Source organism: Pogoniulus pusillus, chromosome 5 (genome assembly GCF_015220805.1).
Source record: "Pogoniulus pusillus isolate bPogPus1 chromosome 5, bPogPus1.pri, whole genome shotgun sequence".
Taxonomy (NCBI): domain Eukaryota; kingdom Metazoa; phylum Chordata; class Aves; order Piciformes; family Lybiidae; genus Pogoniulus; species Pogoniulus pusillus.
Window position 1 is genome coordinate 263,597 of NC_087268.1, and position 25,464 is coordinate 289,060.

Consider the following 25,464-nt stretch of genomic DNA (forward strand, 5'->3'; position numbering starts at 1 on the left):
CCAATCAAGAGCTCCTCTACGACAGCCTCTTCCCTCCGACTAACAGCTAAACCCTCAGCACAAGCGGCAGGCAGCGGGGAAGGGAGGCACAAGCTCTGCCTGATGTCCTCCCCGCTTTGCCCGAGGCCCTCCGCGGCAGAGGCACCCCTCTTAGGGGTGGCAGACTTGGAAAGCGGAACAAAACCGGCGGGAGCCGAGGAGCCCGAAGCCCTTCACGCCAACCAGCCGCCCGCGCCCCGGCTGCCGGTAGGACGCATCGCCGGAGACGAGGCCAGCGAGCAGGCAGCTTGCTTCGCCCTTCGCCGCCGGTTACGAGCAGCCCTCCCCCAGCGCGCAAGCACCGGCAGAAGCGGCGGGCGGAAACTCACCGGCAGATCGCAGCGCCGCTGCCAGGCCCGCCCGGCCACAGGGTCTCGATCGGCGCCGCGGTGCCGACATCACCCAGAGGCGCGGAGCGGCCGCTACCCGCTTCCGCTTCCGGCGCCGCCCAGCGCCCCACCACCCGTGCGCGTCACTTCCGGCGGGGCGCCGGCTCCGCCCGCTCACGCGCTCCCGGCCTCGGCACGTGCGGCGGCGGCAGCGCTCGCGCCGCGGGGACAGCCCAGGCCGGGTCCGATCGGCGCCGCGGGGACAGCCCGGGCCGGGTCCGATCGGCGCCGCGGGGACAGCCCGGGCCGGGTCCGATCGGCGCCGCGGGGACAGCCCGGGCCGGGTCCGATCGGCGCCGCGGGGACAGCCCGGGCCGGGTCCGATCGGCGCCGCGGGGACAGCCCAGGCCGGGTCCGATCGGCGCCGCGGGGACAGCCCGGGCCGGGTCCGATCGGCGCCGCGGGGACAGCCCGGGCCGGGTCCGATCCGATCGGCGCCGCGGGGACAGCCCGGGCCGGGTCCGATCGGCGCCGCGGGGACAGGCCGGGCCGGGTCCGATCCGATCGGCGCCGCGGGGACAGCCCGGGCCGGGTCCGATCCGATCGGCGCCGCGGGGACAGGCCGGGCCGGGTCCGATCGGCGCCGCGGGGACAGGCCGGGCCGGGTCCGATCGGCGCCGCGGGGACAGCCCGGGCCGGGTCCGATCGGCGCCGCGGGGACAGCCCGGGCCGGGTCCGATCGGCGCCGCGGGGACAGCCCGGGCCGGGTCCGATCGGCGCCGCCCGCCCGCTGCCCGGCCTTGCCCTCGCCGCTGCACAGCCCTCCCGTCGCCGCCATGGGCCTGACGCGGCAGTACCTGCGCTACGCGCCGGCCGCGCTCTTCGGGCTGGTGGCCAGCGCCAGGGCGAACGTGGCCTTCGTTGCGCTGCGCGGTGAGCGGGGCCGCTGCGTGGCCGTGCCGGCCTGCGAGCACGTCTTCGTCTGGGACACGCGGAAAGGAGAGAAGGTGGGAGCCGGGGATGCCCGGCGCTGGGGTGTCGGGGCTGAGGAGCAGCGGGGCTGCAGCGTGCGGGGCTCCTGCGCCGTCCCACGCAGAGCTGTTGGTGTTCGGGGTTGCGTTTTAAGGGCAGCGTCGTCTCTGCAGCTTCTCCGTTCTGCAGCCACTCTGACTCTCCCCACCTCCAGCTTTGCTCCCTTCCCCCCAGTCCTGTCACTCCCTGACAGCCACGAAAGTCCCTCCCCAGATTTTTTGTAGCCCCCTTCAGATGCTGGAAGGCCACAAGAAGGGCACCTGGGAGCCTTCTCTGCTCCAGCCTGCACAGCCCCAACTCTTTCAGTCTGTGCTCACAGCAGAGCTGCTGCAGCCTCTGAGCATCCTCCTGGCCCTGCTCTGGACACACTCCAGCATCTCCACAGCCCTCTTGCAATGGGGGCTCCAGAGCTGGCTGCAGTACTCCAGGTGGGGTCTCAGCAGAGCACAGCAGTGGGGGAGAATCCCCTCCCTGGCCCTGCTGGCCACACTGCTGCTGCTGCAGCCCAGGCTCTGCTTGGCTTTCTGGGCTGCAAGTGCACACTGCTGGCTCCTGTTGAGCTTCTCCTTCAGCAGCACCCCCAAGTCCCTCTGCTCAGGGCTGCTCTCCAGCCTGGCATTGTCCAGCCTGGACTTGTGCCTGGCATTGCCTCGACCCAGCACTCAGCTGCAGCTCAGTAGAAAAGCAGAGACTATTTTTTCCTGCTGCAGAAGTACCTGGCTCTGACATGCTGTTTATCAACACTGTGTGTGTTTTTTTGTATCCTAAACATTGCAGGTTCTTATCCTTAAGGGTCTCAAGCAGGAGGTCAGTTGCCTCTGCCCGTCTCCAGACGGGCTGCACTTGGCTGTCGGGTATGAAGATGGCTCAATCCGTATCTTCAGCCTTCTAAGTGGAGAAGCAAATGTCACTTTCAATGGACACAAGGCTGCAGTGACAGTCATGCATTATGACCACTTGGGTGGCCAACTGGTATCTGGCTCAAAGGTGAGAACTGCATATCTAGGGGACAGTCCTTTCATCGACATGCTCTATGGAGGACACTGAACTGCACTGTAGACAGAGGATGGCAATGAGACAACAATAGAGCTGGGGAGCCAGGGGTTGGGAGGGCAGCAGGGAGGAGGCAGAGCAGGAGTGGGATCCTAGTAGAGCTGTTGAGGGGTAAAAGCTTGTGAGGTCACTGACAGCAAAAGCCACTCAAGCCACAACAGAGGAGCATTTACTGGTCTGAATGCATCTCTGGGGACGGAGTGTCATTTGCCTTCTCATCCCTGGCATTAAAATTCAAAGTGAGAAAGATGAGAAATCATTTCAGTCTCAGAGGTAGATGTTTTACAGGAAGAAAACTCCAGTGCTTTGGAGACTCTCTTGTCTGTTCCAGGATACAGATGTCATTGTGTGGGATGTCATCAATGAGAGTGGCATGTACCGGCTGAGAGGACACAAGGATGCTGTCACTCAAGCCCTTTTCTTGAAGGAGAAGAACCTACTGGTCACCAGGTGAGCCAGAAAAAGTGAGTGGTCTGAGTGTCTTTATTTGCAGTTTGTACATCCCAGGTGCTACTGCCATTTACATTTTCCTTCTTGGCTGGTATGTCCGACCCACCAGCGCCTGAGATTTTGTCCTGCACAGGGATTTCTTAAGTCTGGTGCTTGGGTCCAGCTAGAGTCTTAGAATTGCTTTGGTTGGGAGCAACCTGTAAGATCATTGAGTCCAGCCATTACCTATCTCTGCCAAGGCTTCTGCTAACCCTTCTCCCTCAGCATCTCTGCACCTTTGAAACACCTGGGGATTCAGCCACATCCCTGGGGAGGCTGTGGCAGCATTTGAGAACCATTTCAGTGAAGAAGTTTCTTCTAACATCCAACCTAACCCTCCTCTGGTACAACTCGAGGCCATTTTCCCTCATCCTGTCACTTCATAAAATCAACCAGGTTGGAAGAGACATCCAAGATCATGCAGTCCAACCTAGGACTGCCAACAAGGCAGAATAGAGGGGAGGAGGAGAACCTCCCTGGACTTGCTGGACACTTTTCTTGATGCACCCCAGATCATCCAGTCCAACCTATCTGCTAGAGCAGGATCACCTAGAGGAACACCTGGGGAAGTCACAGGCTCACAGGATGTCAGGGGTTGGAAGGGACCCCAGGAGAGCATCCAGTCCAAGCCCCTGCCAGAGCAGGACAATCCTATCTAACACAGAGCACACAGGAGCACATCCAGACAGCCAGTGTCTGAGCAGCTGCTCTGTGATAATGTGGTGGTGTGGTTTAGATTGTTTTGTTTGGTAAGTGTGCAAGGCTCTGGTGGTTTTTCCTCATGTCTTAACCTTTTCATTTTTCTTAAAGTGGCAAAGACACCTTGGTGAAATGGTGGGACCTGAACACCCAGCACTGCTTCAAAACTCTAGTTGGACACCGTACTGAGGTAAAGAGATGTATGAGGAGCTGATGGGGTGGAGGGACTATGGATTGTCATGGCTGACTCTGCTTTTCCCTGCAACTCCTGCTCTCAGGAATTGTAAACAGGCATTGGGATATATTTTGCTTGTTGTTAGGCTTTAGGAGTGAGCAAGTAGGAAACTTCCAAACTTTCCAGGAGCTGTCAGCAACATGCAGTGGGTGACAACTGCCATACAAATGTTCCTGGAAAAGGTCCTGGCTAAATCTGATCTCTTCCTGGTTGCCATTTAAATAAATCGTAAAATCTTGGGCTGGGTGAGCTTGGAGCTCTCTGCCAACCTAGCACCCAGCCCTGGCCAACCAACCAGACCATGGCACTAAGTGCCCCAGCCAGGCTTGGCATCAACACCTCCAGCCACAGACACTCCACCACTTCCCTGGGCAGCCCATTCCAATGCAAATCACTCTCTCTGCCAGCAACTTGCTGTCTACAACTACCTGAGGGGAGGTTGTGGCCAGGAGGAGGTTGCTCTCTTCTCTCAGGTGGCCAGCACCAGAACGAGAGGACACAGCCTCAAGCTGCACCAGGGGAGATTTAGGCTGGAGGTGAGGAGAAAGTTCTTCACTGAGAGAGTCATTGGACACTGGAATGGGCTGCCCGGGGAGGTGGTGGAGTCACCGTCCCTGGGGCTGTTCAAGGCAGGATTGGACGTGGCACTTGGTGCCATGGTCTAGCCTTGAGCTCTGTGGTAAAGGGTTGGACTTGATGATCTATGAGGTCTCTTCCAACCTTGGTGATACTGTGATACTGTGTGAACTTCCTCCTAACATCCAGCCTAGACCTCCCCTGGCACAACTTGAGACTGTCTCCCCTTGTTCTGTTGCTGGGTGCCTGGCAGCAGAGCCCAACCCCACCTGACTACAGCCTCCCTGCAGGCAGCTGCAGCCAGCAATGAGCTCTGCCCTGAGCCTCCTCTTCTCCAGGCTGCACAGCCCAAGCTCCCTCAGCCTCTCCTCACAGGGCTCTGCTCCAGGCCCCTCCCCAGCCTTGCTGCCCTTCTCCAAACACCTTCCAGCACCTCAACATCTCTCTGCAACTCAGCAGTCCAGAACTGGACACAGCACTCCAGGTGTGGTCTGAGCAGTGCTGAGCACAGGAGCAGAAGAACCTCCCTTGTCCTGCTGCCCACACTGCTCCTGAGCCAGCCCGGGATGCCACTGGCTCTGCTGCCTACCTGGGCACACTGCTGGCTCATCTTCAGCTACTCTGCCGTTGGTATGATAGTTAAAGGAGCTGTAAGCTAATTCTTCACGTTGTGTCTTTGGACAGGTTTGGGGGATGGCTTTGGTATCTGAAGAGAAGCGTCTGATCACTGGGAGTGCTGACAGTGAGCTGAGGGCCTGGGATATTACTTACATCCAGGAGGTAAGGTATTCCCTCTCTGACCCTTCACAGCCTTGTCTTTGAACTAAGGTGGGACTGGCATGTGTTTAGATCTAACCAATGTTGTGGAAACAGCCAAAGCAGTGTCTTTGCTGTTTGAGAGATCCAGAAACTGCTCTTGGGTAATCTTGGCTGTTCTGTGTGTTGTGAGCTTCCAGGTGAAGTTGTGAGTACTTCCTGAACAGTATTTCCAGAGTGTGTCACATCTCTCTGCCTTCTGGCTTAGAGCTAGACAAGACAGTCTTAGCAGTAAATGATGAATGATCTCTTACAACCAGATGTCACCTGTGATTCTGTGATAAGCAGGGGAGGACACAGCTTTTGGTGTCTGGAGGCATGCTATAGGCCACTCCTTTGTTGCAGTGTTTGCTAACCACTTGTTCCTCCAGGGAAATGAAGTGTGAGGCAAAACCCCAAACACTTAGGTTTGGTTTTTATGTGTCTGTGAATAGGTAAAAGACCCTGATGAGCCAGAATCAAAGAAAAGCAAAGGGGTTTCACCTGGAGCAGAAGAAAACACCGAAGAGGATGAGACCCTAGAGTTGGATGAGCATCCTGAGGATGTAAGCTCAGTTTTCCACACTGCCTGTGGCATGGTGTCTCTAACCCTATTGGCATGGTGTCTCTAACCCCACTGGCATGGTGCTGCTCCAGAGTTGCTCACACGCTGCTGCTCTCTAGTGGATTTATCCTCTGAGTGTCATAGTTAGCCTCTTAGGGAAACCATGGCGATTCCTGTCTTGCTTTGTAGCACTCTCCTCAGCAGCAGTTGCTACCTCCTCTACCTGCAAAACATTAGCAGAAGTCTGTGTGCTAAACCAACTTCTATTCTCAGTGGAAAGCGTTTTCTTTGCCTTCTTTTTGGGGAGGACAATCCCACTCTCAAACTTGACAGTGCTAGCAGAGCTCTTCCATTAAACAGCATGGGAATAAAATAGTTGGGTGGAAAGCTCCTGAGTTCAGAGCAGCAACATAATGCAGTACAGTATGAGATCCTGTTGCAGAAAGCCATTCCCACTCGTGCCTCTGGTGGAGACTTAACTGAATCTGCTTTCTGGTGAAACTTTGTGGGGTCCTGCTCAGATTTCTAACCTACCCTATGTAGTTATGGCAGGTACCTGACCTTGTTAAGTACTTTTCCAACTTCATCTCCAGAAAAGTCAGTAAATCAGCAACTCAGGTGTAGGATTTGGCTTAACCATAAAATGAGTTGTTGGTTGGAGATAGAACTTGTATTGGAGCCCCAAGCAAGTGCCACCAGGTCTTGCATCCCTTCTCAAATTCTCAAGCTCTGGAACCTGCTTTTCCATATACACTTCTGCTTTGGAGCTTCTCTCCCTTCAACCACACGTTTAAGAGTCTTTGTTCTCATCTTCTTTGCTATTTCTGAGAGAGGAGCTGAGCTCTGCTGTCTTTGCAGCATAAAAGTTCAGCTGTCTCTTAAATGACTGTGGTTTGCCAGTAAAGTTATTCTTTCACTGTCAGTGCTTATTTCCCCTAAAATAAACCAAACCAGACCTCCCTGAAGGGAGGCTGTGGCCAGGTGGGGTTGGGCTCTGCTGCCAGGCAAGCAGCAACAGAACAAGGGGACACAGCCTCAAGTTGTGCCAGGGCAGGTCTGGGCTGGATGTTAGGAGGAAGTTGTTGTCAGAGAGAGTGATTGGCATTAGAATGGGCTGCCCAGGGAGGTGGTGGAGTGGCTGTGGCTGGAGGTGTTGAAGCCAAGCCTGGCTGGGGCACTTAGTGCCATGGTCTGGTTGCTTGGGCAGGGCTGGGTGCTAGGTTGGGCTGGCTGAGCTTGAAGGTCTCTTCCAACCTGCTTGATTCTATGATCTTGTAGGTTTATTTCTCCTTTTGTTTTTCCTTGCTAGCAGGTTTCTGAGTTTGCTTGAGAAGATGAGCTTTCAGATCACAATTGTTCATTCTTTCCCCACAGCGCCTGGTGAAGTGCAGCAGGGCTGGATCCATCCTGCGGGAAGGCAGAGACCGAGTAGTGACTCTTGCCACAGACCCGACGGGCAAGATCTTGGCCTGCCATGTATGTAATGGGGGGCTCTGCTCTGCAGCTGTAGAAGAGGCTCTTCAAGAGATTGTATGATTTCTGCAAGGGCCAGCCTGGGCTTTGCATGCCTTTGATTTTGTTTGCTCTGCCTCTAGGGAACAGATGCTGTTCTGGAAGTGTTCTCTGTCCTTTCTGAAGAGGAAGTTCAAAAGAAATTGGAAAAGAAAATGAAGAAAGCAAAGAAAAAAGCCAAGTAAGCAGTCTCTTGGATGGATCTGGGTGCTGCCTGCGTCCAGAGAGCTGCTAGAAAAGCCCCTCAGCAGGATGACATGGTGGTACAACTGCAAACTACTGATCATGCTGTCTGTGTTTTGGGCTTACTGTTCCTGCGCATCAGGTAGTGACAGGACTGGGGGGAATGGAGCAGAGCTGGAGATGGGTTGGTTCAGACTGGACGTGAGGAGGAAGTTGCTGAGCATGAGAGTGGTGAGAGGCTGGAGTGGGTTGCCCAGGGAGGTGGTTGAGGCCCCCTGGCTGGAGGTGTTTGAGGCCAGGCTGGCTGAGGCTGTGTGCAGCCTGCTCTAGGGTAGGGTGTCCCTGGGCATGGCAGGGGGTTGGAACTGGCTGCTCCTTGTGGTCCCTTCCAGCCCTGACTGATTCTGTGATCCTTGATCTTTGTCTGAGCAACACTTGCTCCTGAGGACTAAGGAGATGCCTTCCTTTCTGAGTTTTTGCCCTGCAAGAAAAGGTAATCTATGGCAAGGAGTGAACATAAAGTGGATGTTTAGCTATCTGACATTCACACTGCTTGGAGCATCAAATAAATTCATGCTAGGACATGCAGGAATGAGAGCTTCATCGAAGAAGTCAGAGTGACTCTGGTTACCTCCTCTCCTCTTTTACCACAGACAGAAATACAGGCAAGAGCTTTCTCAATATTTACTTCATGTTGAGTGGATTTCTGGGTATCTTGGGTCTTACCAAGAGCCTCATAGCAGCCCCTAGGGAGAGATCTCAGTCCAGGATAGAAACTGAAGCACAGGTCATGTAAATCTGGAGATACTTTTGGCAGTGGTTAAGGACTTCTTTTGGGTGACAGGAGATGAGCAAAAGCTGAACTGCCTGTCAAACACTTCTTTCTACTGTCAGTTCTGTATCCATCTTTCTAGCATGCCTCTTTCAGGTGCTTTGGCTCCAGAAGAGGTTTCCTTCTGTAGGACAGTTGTTGTGTTTGGCAGTTTGTGTAAGAGGATGAACTTCACTGTCTCACTCTGTTCTTAAATGTCGTTAGCACTGATGAATAAAGGGTGCTTGTTTTCAGCAGGCTAAGTGGTTTCAAAATGCTGTTCTCTGTGCTAGCTGTGTTGAGTTTTTTTGACTGTCTTCCATTATCTGACGTTTCTAGACAGAACTCTGAAGAGGAGCCTGAAAAGAGTGTGGAGCTGAGCCTGCAGGAGGAGATTCAGCGGGTCACTAACATCAGAGCTTCTTCTAAAATCAAGTGAGTGGAGAGGCTGTTGTAGAGACTGAGCTGAGCTGATGCAGTTACCCGGGGGCAGCTGTGCAGCTCAGTGCAGGCAGGCGTGCAAGGCACTGGAGCCGGGGAGGAGCCTACCATCCTCTCAGTCCCTTCACACCTCTTGCACAAGTGGTCCCTGTACACACCTCTGTGTCTTGGAGTGCATGCCAACAGCAAGTGCACTCCATCTGTTTGATCCTGCCTGCATGTTGTGTTTATTGCCTTTGTGTGCAGCTCTGACTTCTGTCTAATCCAATAGGTCCTTTGACTTGTTTCTCTCTCCAAAAGGAGAGCTGAAGATCGTCCTGCTGCTCCAGAACAACGTCATTGAGTCATACAACCTGAACCTGTCAGCACAAGTCCTGCAGGCTGTCCGTGCATCCAAGATAACCGTTGGAGGCCACTGCAGCGATGTCAGGACCTTGGCTTTTAGCTCTGACAACATTGCCATTCTCTCAGCAGCTGCAGAGTCTGTGAAGATTTGGAACAGGTATGCAGGCTGGTTGTGTCAGCCCCCCCTGCCTCACGTGTGTCAGTGTCCCAGCACTTGGAGATGTTCTGTTCAGAGGCAATGATAAGGAAGAAGGGATGATGGAGAAATATGAAATAGTGAATGAAGGAAGAAAATGGAAAACTGTTTGACTGTTTTCCTTTTTAGGGAAACTGAGAAGCTGTAGAGCTAAAGCTATGTAGATAACTCAGAGTTTACTCTAATGCAACACAGAGGCTGAGTTTAGTGACAGGTATGGGAAACCAAATCCCTAAATGCAAAGGTCACACATGATACAGTCATAGAATCAGCAGGAACATCTCCAGAGAAGGGCAATGAAGCTGGTGAGGGGCCTGGAGCAGAGCCCTGTGAGGAGAGGCTGAGGGAGCTGGGGGTGTGCAGCCTGCAGCAGAGGAGGCTCAGGGCAGCGCTCATTGCTGTCTGCAGCTCCCTGAAGAGAGGCTGTAGCCAGGTGGGGTTGGGCTCTGCTGCCAGGCACCCAGCAACAGAATGAGGGGACACAGTCTCAAGCTGTGCCAGGGGTGGTCTAGGCTGGATGTTAGGAGGAAGTTCCTGGCAAAGAGAGTGATTGGCATTGGAATGGGCTGCCCAGGGAGGTTGTGGAGTTGTTGTCCCTGGAGGTGTTGAAGCCAAGCCTGGCTGGGGCACTTAGTGCCATGGTCTGGTTGGTTGGGCAGGGCTGGGTGCTAGGTTGGGCTGGCTGAGCTTGGAGCTCTCTTCCAATCTGGTTGATGCTGCGATTCTATGACTAGATGATCTCTGGAGGTCTCTTCCAAGCCCTACCATTCTGTGACTGTGTCACAGCAGATTGTGTGTGTGGTGAGGGTTTGGGTCTGCCTGTGTCCGCAGGACGACGCTGCAGTGCATCCGCACGATGGAGTGTGAGTACGCGCTCTGCTCGCTCTTTGTCCCCGGGGATCGGCAGGTCATCCTTGGCACCAAGGTAAATACTGTCCTTCTGCTCTGCAAATGCCAGTGAGGTGTCAAACCCTCTCTGACTTCAGCTTCTGTTCTATTCCTAGACTCTCTAGCTCTTGTGACTTGACTTGGATAGCTGGGAAGAGCTTTGGGAAGTATATGATGGAGATCCAAAGTTTGGCCATCTGTTTGTCACAGCCATCTAATAAGGCTGCCTGGGTGGTGGGTGGCAGGGGTGCTCTCCTGCTAGGAGCTGTTGTGTGTTGTGAAGGCAGAGTGTCTGATTTGTCCTCTGTGACTTCTTTCTCCACAGACTGGGAAGCTGCAGCTGTATGACCTGGCATCCGGGAGTCTGATGGAGACACTGGATGCTCATGATGGAGCAGTGTGGTCTATTGCTCTTTCTCCAGACCAGGTAACTCAGCCACCCTTCTGAGTATCACCTGCTGCACATCTTTTCACGTAGCTCCTTCCTGTAGTGCTGTTTGCACTACTGAAGGGAGTGTGAGATCTCTTCATTCTGGGAGATGGAGGATGCAGCTGATGGTGTCTAAGAACTTTAGCTGTGGGTATGCACGCAGCTTTGTGACTTGTCTTCTAGTTGAGTCGCTGTCCCTGGCAGTGTTGCAGCCAAGCCTGACTGGGGCACTTAGTGCCATGGTCTGGTTGATTGGCCAGGGCTGGGTGCTAGGTTGGGCTGGATGAGCTTGGAGCTCTTTTCCAACCTGCTTAATTCTGTGATTTCGAATACCTCCTTGTGTGTTGCTGGTTCCTTGCTCTCCCCCTTCTCTGGCTCCACAGTAATTGTGTTTTCTGGTTTTCCCTGCAGCGTGGCTTTGTGACAGGAGGTGCTGATAAATGTGTCAAGTTCTGGGAGTTTGAGCTTGTGAAGGATGAGAGCAGTGTACAGAAGAGGTGAGGAAAGAATCTTTCTAGGGCACATTCAGCTTCACTCTTGCTCAAGTCATACTGAGGAATGAAAATTACACAATTAGAGAATTTTTTAGGTTGCCAAAGCCCTTCAAGATCCTTGAGTCCAGTCATGAGTTTCACACTGCAAGTCCTTGACTAACCCAAATACCTCAGCACAGCATCTCATCACCGTGAGTGGCGATGGTTGGAAAGGACTGCCAGGAGATGCTGTGTTAGAATTGACTTGCTTGCCCAGGGTGCAGTGTGGGAGCTGTGTTCATGCCTCTTCCCAGCTGGTTTGTGTGGGTAACAGTGGGGTTTTGCCTCTTCTGGTCGCAGGCTCTCCATGAGGCAGGTGCGCATCTTGCAGCTGGATGAAGATGTTCTCTGCGTTCGGTACAGCCCCAGCCAGAAGCTGCTGGCTGTCTCCTTACTGGACTGCACAGTGAAGGTCTTCTACGTTGACACACTCAAGGTGTGTGGCCACATGGGCTGTGAGGCCACAAGCAGTGGGAGCTCCAGAATATGTAGGAAGAGTGTTGCAGAAGAGTTGTAGGAATCAAAGGAAGACCAAACATTCCACTTCAGATACCTCTAGATGCCTTTCTGCTAGAAAGGCTGTCAGAGCCATGGCTGGCCTGCATGGGGAAGGAGATGCATTTTCCACCAGGACAGTGCTGGGAAGCTTCAGGCGGCACAGTTCACTCAACTCAGAGCACAGGCACAGGCTGCCCAGAGAGGCTGTGGGGTCTCCTTCTGTGGAGCCTTTCCAGGCCTGTCTGGATGTGTTCCTCTGTGCTCTGTGTTAGATAGGATTGTCCTGCTCTGGCAGGGGGTTGGACTGGATGATCTCCTTGGGTCCCTTCCAACCCCTGACATCCTGTGAGCCTGTGAACTCTGTTGGCATGATGGTACTGCAGCGCTGTGAGGCACTGTAAGGCTGGGGATGGTACAGGCTGGTTGGCTGTGTAGGCTGGATGTTAGGAGGAAGTTGTTGGCAGAGAGAGTGATTGGCATTGGAATGGGCTGCCCAGGGAGGTGGTGGAGTCTCTGTGGCTGGAGGTGTTGAAGCCAAGCCTGGCTGGGGCACTTAGTGCCATGGTCTGGTTGCTTGGGCAGGGCTGGGTGCTAGGTTGGACTGGTTGAGCTTGGAGCTCTCTTCCAACCTGCTTGATTCTGTTATTCTATGGGTGTGTCACACTTGGCATTAAATAAGGCATGTCAGAGGCAAAGCTTGAGGGGGAAACATCTTCCTTGTGAGCGGTGTGTGGTGGGTTTGTGAGCTGTGTGCTAGCTCGTGAATGCTGGGGAGTGACAGAAGACAGACCAGCAACCACATGTGAGGAGAAAGAGATAAACTCTGAGGAGTGGTGATTAGCACCACTTAGCTCATCTTGCTTGGATACTCTCACACTTCTCTCAGGGTGGAGAGCTGGGTAGATGTGAACCTCATGAAGTTCAAGAAGACCAAATGTTGAGTCCTGTACCTGGGGTGAAATAACCCCCTGCAGCAGTACAGATTAGGGGCTGACCTGCTGGAAAGCAGCTCTGCAGAGAAGGACCTGGTAGTCCTGGTGGACAGCAGTGAGCCAGCAATGTGCTTTTGTGTCCAAGGCAGCCAACGCTCTTCTGGGGATGCGTTAAGAAGAATGTGGTGAGCGGGTCAAGGGAGGTTCTCCTTCCTCACCAGAGCAGAGTAGAGAGGCCACACCTGGAGTACTCTGTCCAGTTCTGGATGCTAGGTCCCTTCCAACCCCTACCATCCTTTGTGTTTCTGTGTGATTGTGGCCCTGCTGCTAACAGTGTTGAGGGTAAGAGTGGAAGTTGGGCAGTGACAGAAAAAGCCCCTGAAGCAGAGCAGGGCTAGCCTGGAGCTTGAGTTTTTCTTGTCTCTCTACCCAGCATATCTAACTGAGATGTTGTTGTTCTGCTTCAGTTTTTCCTCTCCCTGTATGGACACAAGCTGCCAGTGCTGTGTATGGACATCTCCTACGTAAGTAGTAGTATGGCTGTGTGTTAGGTGGGACTGTGGTGACACAGATGACTGAGAACCTCTGTGGGCAGCAGGGCCTCTAAGATAATGATTTCTTGTCACCTCCGTGCTCCTGACTTAGCAGTTTTTTGATGGGGGGCAGCAGAAGCCCCTCCATAGCCCACAGCCATGTGCTCACTGGGAGGGACCATGGAGTAGCAGTCGTCATAGAATTGCCCAAGACACTTTGTGAGCAAGTGGAAATCAAAACGCTGTGGTGGTGCCACACACTGTCCAGAGAGGAACAGCCTGCCCTGCTAAAGGCACAGCTGTGAGAGAGGAGCCTCAGTTCTTCATTAATGAGAGCAGAGAGCAGGTGCTGAGGTGGAGCAGCCTCTTCATGCCTCTTCATTCTTGGGCTGCCTTTTGCTCTGGGGTGTCTGTGGAACAAGGCCAATGGGAAGCCAGATCAAGATACATTTATGGTCTTAAATGCCTGCAGAGGTTCATCAGAGAGGCAGAGTGCTGTCAGTGAGTTGTGCTGATACCATAAGCTTGATCCACTTCATTCAGATGAGGTGGAGGAGTCAGGAGGGTGTGTTTCAGGAGCCATGTGTGTGTCTACTCAATGCTGCTTAGTCCCTGGTTCAGCAGCAGTTCCTTTTGGGGCTGCTAGCCAGCTGCCCATGCTCTCCTCTCCTTGTTGCTCTGTAGGATGGGACTCTAATTGCAACTGGCTCTGCTGACAGGAATGTGAAGATTTGGGGCTTGGATTTTGGGGACTGTCACCGCTCTCTCTTCGCCCACGATGACAGGTCAGTCAAATCCTACAGCGTCTCTGCGCTGGGAGCTGACTTACTGCCAGGGTTGTGGTCCAGCAATAACAATTTTGTCCAGCATAGAGTGAGGAGAGGTCTGCAGCATTCCCCAAGTGAGTTAACTGGAGCCTTTTTCCCTTCCAGTGTGATGTATCTGCAGTTTGTGGCAAAATCCCATCTCTTCTTCACAGCTGGGAAGGACAGCAAGATAAAGCAGTGGGATGCAGATAAATTTGAGCACATCCAGACCCTGGAGGTAGGAGGTTTTGGAGCTGTGAAACGAAGCATTATCCCAGAATGGGCAGCATGTCCCTCAGGGGCTGGGAGCTGTTCACAGCTTTTCTCCCCTGTCTGTCATACAGGGGCATCACAAGGAAGTGTGGTGTTTGGCACTCAGTCCCAATGGAGACTACCTGGTGTCCTCGTCCCATGACAAGTCCCTGCGCCTCTGGGAAAGGACGAGGGAGCCACTTATTTTGGAAGAGGAGAGGGAGATGGTGAGAGCCACATCTTTGCTGCCAAAGACAACTGCCAGAACTGTTTTCTCAGCAGCAGGCATTTTCCACTGTGGAACAGTCTGGCTCCACACTTGGCAGACTTGCTGAGCACTAACTGCAGCTTGGCACTGAGGTCCTCAAGGTAGACTGGTGTCTTTTGCATGATGGGACTGGTGCCCTGTGTCTGGAAGCACCTCTGCAGATGTTGCAAGTGCTTTGGCTGTCTGTACTGCACTGCAGATGCCTGAACAAACTCCTCCCTGCTTTGCTTCTCTCTTGCTTCCCAGACTGTCCCCTACAGCTGTGTTTTTGCACAGATCTGTTGGCTACAGTCTTTGACCTTCTCTTACTCTGCTTGCAATGCAAGTGTGCTTTGGAGGCAGCTCAGCAGGTGGTGGTGTGAAGTGGTGGAGAGCACTGCTTCTGTTCAATGAATTTCTTCTTGATTTCCCTTTCTGCAACTGCAAAAGGTCCATTCTATCTCAGTAGCTCAGGGATGCTGGAAGAAGCTCCTTCCTACTCCATTTGAGCCTCTATTGTGAGGAATCACACTCACGTGAGGACTTCAAGACGAAGGTGTTTCTGGTCCAACCACTTGCTCACTGCAGGATAACTTTAAAGCTGTACCAGGCTGCTCATGGACTTGTCTTCACACATGACAGTCTCCAAGGAAGGAGCTCTTCCAGGCTGCCTGAACTGAACCAGTGCTGAACTACTGCTGGGACTGGCAGACATATTTGTCTCCTATCCAATTGGAAATTCCCTTGGAACAACTTCTAACTCTTGCCTTTTCACTGTCCCTCAAAGGAATCTGTCTCTCCTCTTAAAGTGTTTTTGATACTACAGTGGGGGAAGGACGTAGAAATGTGCAGAAGGATGAGATTGAACAAGGCCAAGTGCAGGGTTCTGCACTTTGGCCACAACAACCCCAAACAGCACTACAGGCTGGGGCCAGAGTGGCTGAGAGCAGCCAGGCAGAGAGGGAGCTGGGGGTGCTGGGAGAGAGGAGCTGAAGATGAGGCAGCAGTGCCCAGGTGGGCAGCAGAGCCAATGGCATCCTGGGCTGGCTCAGGCCACCTCAGGGAGGTGGTAGAGTCACCGTCCCTGGAAGTGTTGAAGCCAAGCCTGGCTGGGGCACTTAGTGCCGTGGTCTGGTTGGTTGGGCAGGGCTGGGTGCTAGGTTGGGCTGGCTGAGCTTGGAGCTCTCTGCCAACCTGGCTGATTCTATGAAATCTGCAATAAACTGGGAAGGATTTTTTTTATCTTAGCCTGTTTGCAGAGAACTCAGGTGACCTATAGACAGGATCTTGCTGCCCAGTGATTAGTGTGCCAGGAATGAAGGTGGTAAAAGCACAGATAGAGACAGCTCCTTTCCCAGGTACCAGTGTGTTTTGGGTCAGGTGGGCATGGATACACCAGCAGTGAATTACACATTACTGGGCTCCTATCCATATGAGAGACACTGGGCAGGAGGCTCTTTGCTCTTGTACTCTAAGACAGCCCTGAAACTTTGCCAGGCTTGTTTCTTCTGTGATCTGTGCCAAAGTGGAAGGTCTGTTGCTGAGTTGCTGTTTTCCCTACCTCAGCTTGGAGGGCTGCCTAAGGGTTATCTCTGCATCCAGAGCAGGGACCTTGATTTGTCTGGGAGATTGCAGAGTTCTCTGTGGGCTTGGGGCCAGGAACAAGTGGACATTTTGCACTGGCATTGCTGATCTCTGCTGATTTGTCCTGGTTTTGCAATGGGCTGCATGAAGATGCAGACTCCTTTGTGCTTGCCTGGTCTGGAAAGGACTTGTACCCTTGCTTGCTTCCTGCTCTCCTGTGCCAACATGTTGTGTTCTCTTCCCCACTGTAGCAACGAGAAGCTGAATACGAGGAGAGCGTGGCAAAGGAGGAACAGCCTGTGGTGAGCTGCACCATCTGAGTGTCTGACTGTACAAAATCTGAACAACTCTTTCTGTGAGAGGCATAGAAGAGATGTCACAGTGGGCTGACAGTTTCCCTGCTTTGGGGAGGTGCTGCTGCAGCTGTGGTTGCCAAGTGATGCAGTTAGTCAAACACAGTAGCTGTGACAGTGAAACTTTGCTGTGCTGTTGCCCTTCCTATCTCCCCAGTTCAGGTCCACGGCAGCAGTGTACCAAAGTTGGACTGCCTTCTGACAGCTGCTTCAAGTCCCTGTAGTCAGGATGGGTGGGGAAACCTGATCAGTCTTGCTCAAATGCTAGGGATATGTGTTGCTGATTGTGTCTCTGGCAGAACAAGAGCTGTGTTTGGAGCTCACTGTTAGCGTGGTGCCTCTGTCCTGAGGAAGAGCTGTGTGCTCTGGAAATCCAGTGTTTCTCCAGATAAATGCCCAGCCTAGGGAATGGGGTTGGTGCTTTTCTTAGTATGGGCTGGGGCAGGATGCAGGGGGAGCCTGTGCATGTCAGCTGCAGAAGCTGCTAACTGTTTTGTAGGTGGCTGGAGAGACGCAAGGAGAGACAGGGCTGGCAGGAAGGAAGACCATTGAAACCATCAAAGCGGTAAGACTGCATGGGTCTGCCAGCATGACTTTGTGCCTTACCAGTCTCTCAAGGGGAAGGAGCTGGCACAGGCTCACAGCATCACTCTGAAGAGGACTAACCTGTGCAGTAAGGGCACAGTGCCTTGTCCTGCTCGTGACACCTGCTCCAGGTGTGAGGTTCCTCCAGCTGCAGTTTCTGTCTATCACATGTGGGACAGAGGGGGCAGCCCTTGCCCTTTGGAGTTTGCAGCCCACAGGAGCACAAAGCATCCAGGGTGTTCTCTAAGTGCCTCTCTGAAGGACATCTGTGAAAGGTGGCAATGGATCACAGTGCCTGAGGCAGGAGGTGTAGCAAAAAGGTGTGGGAATGAGTAATGTCATGGCGGCAGACACCAGCGCTACGGGCTGGGGGCAGAGTGGCTGAGAGCAGCCAGGAAGAAAGGGAGCTGGGGGTGCTGGGAGAGAGGAGCTGAACAGGAGCCAGCAGTGTGCCCAGGTGGGCAGCAGAGCCAATGGCATCCTGAGCTGGCTCAGGAGCAGTGTGGGCAGCAGGACAAGGGAGGTTTTTCTGCCCCTGTGCTCAGCACTGCTCAGGCCACACCTTGAGTACTGTGTCCAGTGCTGGGCTCCTCCATTGCAGAGATGTTGAGGTGCTGGAAGGTGTCCAGAGAAGGGTAGCAAGGCTGGGGAGGGGCCTGGAACACAGCCCTGTGAGGAGAGGCTGAGCTGTGTCTGCTTTCACTGATGTGCTGTTCTTGTTCTGCACAGGCTGAGCGCATCATGGAAGCTATTGAGCTGTACAGAGAGGAGACAGCAAAACTGAAGGAACATGAGGCCATATGCAAAGCTGCAGGAAAAGAGGTAACAGACCAACCTAGGGTAGGGTGTCCCTGCCCATGGCAGGGGAGTTGGAACTAGATGATCCTTGTGGTCCCTTCCAACCCTGACTGATTCTGTGATTGTATGACTTAGGAATATACTAATCCCAGGATGTGCTGGGTGTATCCTCCTAGCTCAGGTGTGAAGGCTCAGCAAGCAGATAGAACAGTGACAGCTAGAAATAGCAGAGATATGCTGAGATCTTTTGGAGACCAAAAATGGCACTGTGCTCTGGGACATGGTTGGTGGCTGTGTTCTTTCCAGCCATCTTCATGTTTAAGTCACCGTTTCTGTGCCTGTGGGAGCATGCTGCTCCAAAATCATCCCAAAGCCTCTTCTTTGCTGTCATCTCAACGCTCCCTGCTAAAGCTGGACTGTGATGTAAATGGGAGAAGTGGCAGCTAAGAAGAGGAAGAAAATTCATACATGTTTGGGTTAGTCACAGAAATCTGAGGTTGTTCAATATGTTTATTGATGATCTGGAGCAGGGGATTGAGTCAAGCATCAGTAAGTTTGCAGATGACACCAAGATAGGAGCAGCTGTGGAGCTGTTGGAGGGTAGGAGAGCCCTGCAGAGGGACCTGGCCAGGCTGCATGGGTGGGCAGAGGCCAATGGGATGAGACTGAACAAGGCCAAGTGCAGGGTTCTGCACTTTGGCCACAACAACCCCAAGCAGCTGGGGACAGAGCAGCTGAGAGCAGCCAGGCAGAGAGGGACCTGGGGGAGCTGGTAGAGAGTAGCTGAACAGGAGCCAGCAGTGCCCAGGTGAGCCAGTGGCATCCTGGGCTGGCTCAGGAGCAGTGTGGGCAGCAGGACAAGGGAGGTTCTTCTGCCCCTGTGCTCAGCACTGCTCAGGCCACCCCTTCAGTACCGTGTCCAGTTCTGGGCTCCTCCATTCCAGAGAGATGTTGAAGTGCTGGAAGGTGTCCAGAGAAGGGCAGCAAGGCTGGGGAGGGGCCTGGAGCACAGCCCTGTGAGGAGAGGCTGAGGGAGCTGGGGGTGTGCAGCCTGCAGCAGAGGAGGCTCAGGGCAGAGCTCATTGCTGCCTGCAGCTGCCTGCAGGGAGGCTGTAGCCAGGTGGGGTTGGGCTCTGCTGCCAGGCAACAAGCAGCAGAACAAGGGGACACAGCCTCAAGCTGTGCCAGGGGAGGTCTAGGCTGCATGTTAGGAGGAAGTTGTTGTCAGAGAGTGATTGGCATTGGAATGGGCTGCCCAGGGAGGTGGTGGAGTCTCTGTGGCTGGAGGTGTTGAAGCCAAGCCTGGCTGGGGCACTTAGTGCCATGGTCTGGTTGGTTGGGCAGGGCTGGGTGCTAGGTTGGGCTGGCTGAGCTTGGAGGTCTCATCCCACCTGCTTGGTTCTATGGCACACTGGCTGCAAATGAGGCCTTCTGGGTAGGGCAGAAGTGTGAGGGTTGCAGGAGGCCACTTGACCTCACAGTAGAGAGAGGTTCCAGCAGGCTTTCTCTGTGGATGCACATTTGTACACGCACACCTGCCTCATTCTAACCCTTCCTCTCCTCCAGGTCCCCTTCTCTGTCAATCCCATCCTCCGTGCCTGTGGCAGTCTCTCGGTAAGTGGCCGGGGGCGGCCAGGCCCCCGCGGCCGTTCTCAGCTGCGCGGCGCTGGTTGGTTTGCTGCTGTGCCAGAACACTGCACTGCTTGGGTCAGCCGAGAGCTCAGTACTGCTGCTTGTGCAGAGGGACCAGCTGGGAGCTCTGTGGGGCTCTGCTGTGGGAGAGGAGGCTGGGTTTGTTCTGGGACGGGAGGACTTGGCAGCCTGCAGCTGACTGAGGCCAAGGGAGTTCCCCTGCTACATTCAGCTTGCTTTGCTCATCCCACAAGAAGTGCTTGTGTGGTGTAACGGTGTGAAATGGACCTCAAGGCACCTGTTAGTCCTGGAAGGTTTCTTGGTAAGGAGAGCTGATGTCTTTCCTCTCTTGCAGCCTTCTGCCTACGTGCTGGAAGTTTTCAAGAAGGTCAAGTCAAGGTGAGTCCCAAGAGCCTTACTGCTGAAACTGACCATTGGACTTCTGGGCCCAGCACTGGCTGAGGGCTGGGAACAGTCTCTGGTGCTGGGTGTGGGCAGTGCTGAGAATTCTGGAGCTGCTATTCCTGACAGCCTATTTTGGAGTGTGTGTGGAACTGGGGAATGGAAGCGGTTTATTTCACGGGGAGTACTGGATGAAGCTTGTGCATGTGTGAGTTGGCTGCTTGCAGAAGCACATACATGTGCAGAGCAGCTTTGGGATGCTGAAGAGGGAGGATTTTGTGCCTGAGTTGCGTGCCTGTTCCCCATGCCAGATGTCTGCTGGCCTGGGTTGTAATCTGTGCACATGCACTGACCTGCAATGATGACTGCTTAGCACAGCTTATGTACCAGAACCTACCTTCATGGAGTTGTTTCCTGCTCGTCTTTGGCAGTGCAGGGACTGAAGCTAATGCCTCTGTCCCTTTGCTTTCTCCTCAGTGAGTTGGAGGAGGCCCTCCTGGTGCTGCCCTTCTCCTATATCCCAGACCTACTCAAACTCTTCAACGAATATATTCACCTGGGTTCAGAAGTTGAGCTCCTGTGCCGAGCTCTCCTCTTCCTGCTCAAGTGAGTTTCACCTGCACAGACAGATCTGCTAGTTTAGAAGCTGGACCTCAGGAGGGCCTCTCAGGCCTCTCTGGTCAGCAGTGGGCCCATTGCTTCCTCTGGGAGCCTCACACTGGTGCACATCTTGCCTAACTTTGTGAGTTATGTGACTGGAAGGGTCCTTGCTCCTGTGGTGTGAGTCAGGGCTTAGGGGCAGCAGAGAGCTGGAGAACACAGACTGCTGGAGCTGCAAAGGTGATGTTCCTTGCTTGTGAATGTGTGTAGCATGAGAGCAGAGTGGGGAAAATGTGGTCTTATCTCTGGGTCTGAAGCTCTTGGAAAGTGTCTTTGGGAATAACAGTGTGGTCTCTGCCACAGATAAGCAGTCTGTAACCCACAGCACATGGTTTATGGGAATGGATTGATTGGATGCAGTGTGGCACTTCTCACTGGCATGGAGTCACTCTAGAGCCTGTGCCTTCAGGGAGTGCCTCACAGAGGCCTTTGCTTGGAACCAGTGTCCTCAAGAGCAGCTTCAGAGAGCATGCCCAGATAAATCTGCCCACGTTTATTACACAGGGCTGGTCTAGAGAGGCCAAATTTAAGAAAAATACTATGTCCAGAGCGTGGAGAAACTTGGGAGAGGAGCTGTGAGGTCCCTGTAAGAGAGGAGCTGTGTGGTCCCTGTAAGAGAGAGAGAGGAGCTGTGAGGTCCCTGTAAGAGAGAGAGGGGAGCTGTGAGGTCCCTGTAAGAGAGAGAGGGGAGCTGTGAGGTCCCTGTAAGAGAGAGAGGGGAGCTGTGAGGTCCCTGTAAGAGAGAGAGAGGAGCTGTGAGGTCCCTGTAAGAGAGAGAGGGGAGCTGTGAGGTCCCTGTAAGAGAGAGAGGGGAGCTGTGAGGTCCCTGTAAGAGAGGAGCTGTGTGGTCCCTGTAAGAGAGAGAGGAGCTGTGAGGTCCCTGTAAGAGAGAGAGGAGCTGTGAGGTCCCTGTAAGAAAGAGAGAGGGGAGCTGTGAGGTCCCTGTAAGAGAGAGAGGGGAGCTGTGAGGTCCCTGTAAGAGAGAGAGAGAGGAGCTGTGAGGTCCCTGTAAGAGAGAGAGAGAGGAGCTGTGAGGTCCCTGTAAGAGAGAGAGAGAGGAGCTGTGAGGTCCCTGTAAGAGAGAGAGGGGAGCTGTGAGGTCCCTGTAAGAGAGAGAGGAGCTGTGAGGTCCCTGTAAGAAAGAGAGAGGGGAGCTGTGAGGTCCCTGTAAGAGAGAGAGGGGAGCTGTGAGGTCCCTGTAAGAGAGAGAGAGAGGAGCTGTGAGGTCCCTGTAAGAGAGAGAGAGAGGAGCTGTGAGGTCCCTGTAAGAGAGAGAGAGAGGAGCTGTGAGGTCCCTGTAAGAAAGAGAGAGAGGAGCTGTGAGGTCCCTGTAAGAGAGAGAGGGGAGCTGTGAGGTCCCTGTAAGAGAGAGAGGAGCTGTGAGGTCCCTGTAAGAAAGAGAGAGAGGAGCTGTGAGGTCCCTGTAAGAGAGAGAGGAGCTGTGAGGTCCCTGTAAGAGAGAGAGAGGAGCTGTGAGGTCCCTGTAAGAGAGAGAGGAGCTGTGAGGTCCCTGTAAGAGAGAGAGAGGAGCTGTGAGGTCCCTGTAAGAGAGAGAGAGAGGAGCTGTGAGGTCCCTGTAAGAGAGAGAAAGGAGCTGTGAGGTCCCTGTAAGAAAGAGAGAGAGGAGCTGTGAGGTCCCTGTAAGAGAGAGAGGGGAGCTGTGTGGTCCCTGTAAGAGAGAGAGAGGAGCTGTGAGGTCCCTGTAAGAGAGAGAGAGGAGCTGTGAGGTCCCTGTAAGAGAGAGAAAGGAGCTGTGAGGTCCCTGTAAGAGAGAGAGAGAGGAGCTGTGAGGTCCCTGTAAGAGAGAGAGAGAGGAGCTGTGAGGTCCCTGTAAGAGAGAGAGAGGAGCTGTGTGGTCCCTGTAAGAGAGAGAGAGGAGCTGTGTGGTCCCTGTAAGAGAGAGGAGCTGTGAGGTCCCTGTAAGAGAGAGAGAGAGGAGCTGTGAGGTCCCTGTAAGAGAGAGAGAGGAGCTGTGAGGTCCCTGTAAGAGAGAGAGAGGAGCTGTGTGGTCCCTGTAAGAGAGAGGAGCTGTGAGGTCCCTGTAAGAGAGAGAGAGAGGAGCTGTGAGGTCCCTGTAAGAGAGAGAGAGGAGCTGTGAGGTCCCTGTAAGAGAGAGAGAGGAGCTGTGAGGTCCCTGTAAGAGAGAGAGAGGAGCTGTGTGGTCCCTGTAAGAGAGAGGAGCTGTGAGGTCCCTGTAAGAGAGAGAGAGGAGCTGTGTGGTCCCTGTAAGAGAGAGGAGCTGTGAGGTCCCTGTAAGAGAGAGAGAGAGGAGCTGTGAGGTCCCTGTAAGAGAGAGAGAGGAGCTGTGAGGTCCCTGTAAGAGAGAGAGAGGAGCTGTGAGGTCCCTGTAAGAGAGAGAGAGGAGCTGTGTGGTCCCTGTAAGAGAGAGGAGCTGTGAGGTCCCTGTAAGAGAGAGAGAGGAGCTGTGTGGTCCCTGTAAGAGAGAGGAGCTGTGAGGTCCCTGTAAGAGAGAGAGAGAGGAGCTGTGAGGTCCCTGTAAGAGAGAGGAGCTGTGAGGTCCCTGTAAGAGAGAGAGAGGAGCTGTGAGGTCCCTGTAAGAGAGAGAGAGGAGCTGTGAGGTCCCTGTAAGAGCAGTGCTGCAGCCCATCCCTGCTTGGTTTGTTCCCAGGATACATTTTGGACAGATCACAAGCAACCACATGTTGGTGACAGTGATAGAAGGGCTGAAGAAAACTACCATCTCCAGAGTCAGTCAGGCCCGGGTGAGTGTTGCACCTTCCTGTTTTCCAAGACTGGGAATAATAAGGTGGGGCAGCATCTGGGAGTGTGCATTGCCTATGCTGTGCAATTGGAAGGTTTGCTGGGGCAGCCCAGGGCTCTCTGCCCTGCAACAGGCTGGAGCTGCACCCAGCAGTGTGGTGCTGGTCTGTCTCTGCAGGATGTGCTGGGATTCAACATGGCAGGGCTGCAGTACCTGAAGAGGGAGATAGAGGCCAAAGAGGAGGTGATGTTTTTTGCCGATGCTACTGAACGTTTTGAGGAGAAGAAGAGGAAGAGGAAGAAGAAAGAGAAGATGGTTCTTGCAGTGCTCTAGCTTTTGCTGCCCAAGGCCCAGAGCACCTGGGTGGCATCACATAACCTCAGTGCTGGCCAGGGAAGTGTTCTTGTAACTGAGCATCTGTGATGATGAGACTGGGACAAAGTCTGTCCCCTACTCATGTGCTGTAACCTGGCATATAACCCCAGCTCAGAATGGTTGTCACTGAACTCACCGTAGTCTGCTGCAGCTGTATGGATTGGACCACCTCTGAGGTGACTGTCCAAGGGACCTGCTTTCCTCCGGCAGAATACCTGTTGGAAATGGAGCTGATTTCTCCTACAGCAGGTACTGGCTCGCTCTAGCAGCACTGACTCCATGGGGTGAATGCAGCAGATGGAGCAGCTGGCGAGACCTGTGCCCTGTGCAGGGCAGGCAGCTGGCAAGGTTTGATGATGGTTTGACACCTGCTGGGTTGTGGAGGGCAAAGCCATGTGCTTCCTGCCAGCGTGTGCCGTGGCTCTGCAGCCACTCACATGTCACTCACAGGGAAAGCTCCATTAAAGGCACATTGCTGCACGAGGTGGCTTTGTTCATGCACTGCTGCTGTGACAGTTCTCTAGTAACTGCCTTGCTCTGTGTCTCTTCTCAAAGGGTTCTCCTTTTCCAGTGAATAAAATCTGTGGGAGCAAATGAAAGGGATGAAAGGGCCTGTGCTACTCTGGAGAGAGAGGCATGAGGCTCCTGCACTGTGCTTGCTCCAGCTTTGAGAAACTGCACTGCTGCAGTGGTGTGCTTGTCCTGTATCAGATGAAAAGCAGGGGCACAGGACAAAGCCAGCAACTCTCTGCTGCTGTTGGCAGGGTGTTAGTTTGTGCTGTGCAGTGTCTCATAAAGGCTGAGATGTTTCATAGGATCATAAACTCAGGGTTGGAAGGGACCACAAGGAGCAGCCAGTTCCAACCCCCTGCCATGGCCAGGGACACCCTACCCTAGAGCAGGCTGCACACAGCCTCAGCCAGCCTGGCCTCAAACACCTCCAGCCAGGGGGCCTCAACCACCTCCCTGGGCAACCCACTCCAGCCTCTCACCACTCTCCTGCTCAACAACTTCCTCCTCACAGCCACTCTCACTCTGCCCACCTCCAGATTTGCTCCATTCCCCCCACTCCTGCCACTCCCTCACAGCCTCAAAAGTCCCTCCCCAGATTTTTTTGTAGCCCCCTTCAGATGCTGGCAGGCCACAAGAAGGTCACCTGGGAGCCTCCTCTGCTCCAGCCTGCACAGCCCCAACTCTTTCAGTCTGTGCTCACAGCAGAGCTGCTGCAGCCTCTGAGCATCCTCCTGGCCCTGCTCTGGACATGCTCCTCAAGACCTTCTTATTTCTAGCCCCACACAGAAGGGTAAGGCCTCTGGATGGTGCTGGGACAACCTCTTTTGGTTGAACTTTATACAGTGGCACAGGTTTCCTCTTTCTCCATTTTTTCCTCTTCTTTTTCCTTCCATTTTCCCTTGGCTCTGGTCCATCCAAGCATCTTTAAGGCACTCATGACTGAGACTTTTCAGTGCATCAAGGGGAAGAGACTGAAGGGGGGATCTCAATGCTTAGCAGTATCTAAAGAGTGAGTGTCAGGAGGATGGAGCTAGGTGTTGTGTGACAGAACAAGGGGCAGTGAGCACAAAGTGGGTCCGTGTAAACAGAAGGAAAGAACTCTTCCCTTTGAGGGTGGCAGAGCACTGGAGCAGGCTGCCCAAGGAGTCTCCTTCTCCGGAGGCTTTCAGTGTGACTTACTGTAGGTGATGCTGCTCTAGCAGGCGTGGTTTGGACTAGATGATCTCCAGAGGTCCCTCCCTGCCTCTGCCACTTTGTGATTCTGTGACCAAATCAGAGCAGCAGCTGTTTCTTCACAGAATCACAGCATTTCTCAGATTGGGAAAGCCCTTCAAGCTCATGGAGTCCAATCATGAGTTCCACACTGACAAGTCCCTGACCAAACCAAACCCCTCAGCACAACATCTCATCACTGTGAATCG

The 25,464-nt window shown here is 53.8% G+C and overlaps 2 protein-coding genes across 4 annotated transcripts in view; one reads left to right on the plus strand and one right to left on the minus strand.

Annotated features, from left to right (window-relative positions):
* Positions 1-480, minus strand: part of GDAP2 (ganglioside induced differentiation associated protein 2) — a 46,042-nt gene extending 45,562 nt beyond the window's left edge. The window contains 1 exon segment of the mRNA XM_064143928.1: positions 369-480. The gene's annotated coding sequence lies outside the window, so the exon portion shown is untranslated.
* On the plus strand, positions 88-24,010 carry WDR3 (WD repeat domain 3). 3 transcript variants are annotated; one of them, XM_064142972.1, is made up of 26 exons: positions 88-246; positions 2,178-2,387; positions 2,785-2,903; positions 3,753-3,831; positions 5,137-5,232; positions 5,703-5,813; positions 7,187-7,288; positions 7,408-7,505; positions 8,658-8,753; positions 9,031-9,261; positions 10,132-10,225; positions 10,514-10,615; positions 11,030-11,115; positions 11,452-11,587; positions 13,049-13,105; positions 13,799-13,899; positions 14,047-14,158; positions 14,265-14,399; positions 16,255-16,305; positions 16,856-16,921; positions 17,671-17,763; positions 19,306-19,353; positions 19,727-19,770; positions 20,251-20,379; positions 23,063-23,156; positions 23,333-24,010. In XM_064142972.1, exons 1-26 carry the CDS (start codon positions 103-105, stop codon positions 23,486-23,488), a joined length of 2,790 nt encoding a protein of 929 aa, XP_063999042.1. In that variant the 5' UTR covers positions 88-102; the 3' UTR covers positions 23,489-24,010. The 3 variants fall into 3 exon arrangements, with proteins under 3 accessions (XP_063999042.1, XP_063999041.1, XP_063999043.1); XM_064142971.1 differs by lacking the exon at positions 88-246 and adding an exon at positions 1,169-1,375; XM_064142973.1 differs by lacking the exon at positions 88-246 and having other exon boundaries at positions 2,266-2,387; positions 2,742-2,903.
* Positions 24,011-25,464: the final 1,454 nt, after the last annotated feature.

Coding starts and splice junctions, on each gene's coding strand:
- WDR3 (XM_064142971.1), top strand. CDS start 1,205: ATGGGCCTGACGCGGCAGTACCTGCGCTACGCGCCGGCCGCGCTCTTC. Junction 3,832..5,136: donor TAGTTGGACACCGTACTGAG/GTAAAGAGATGT, acceptor GTCTTTGGACAG/GTTTGGGGGATGGCTTTGGT. Junction 10,616..11,029: donor TTGCTCTTTCTCCAGACCAG/GTAACTCAGCCA, acceptor TTTTCCCTGCAG/CGTGGCTTTGTGACAGGAGG.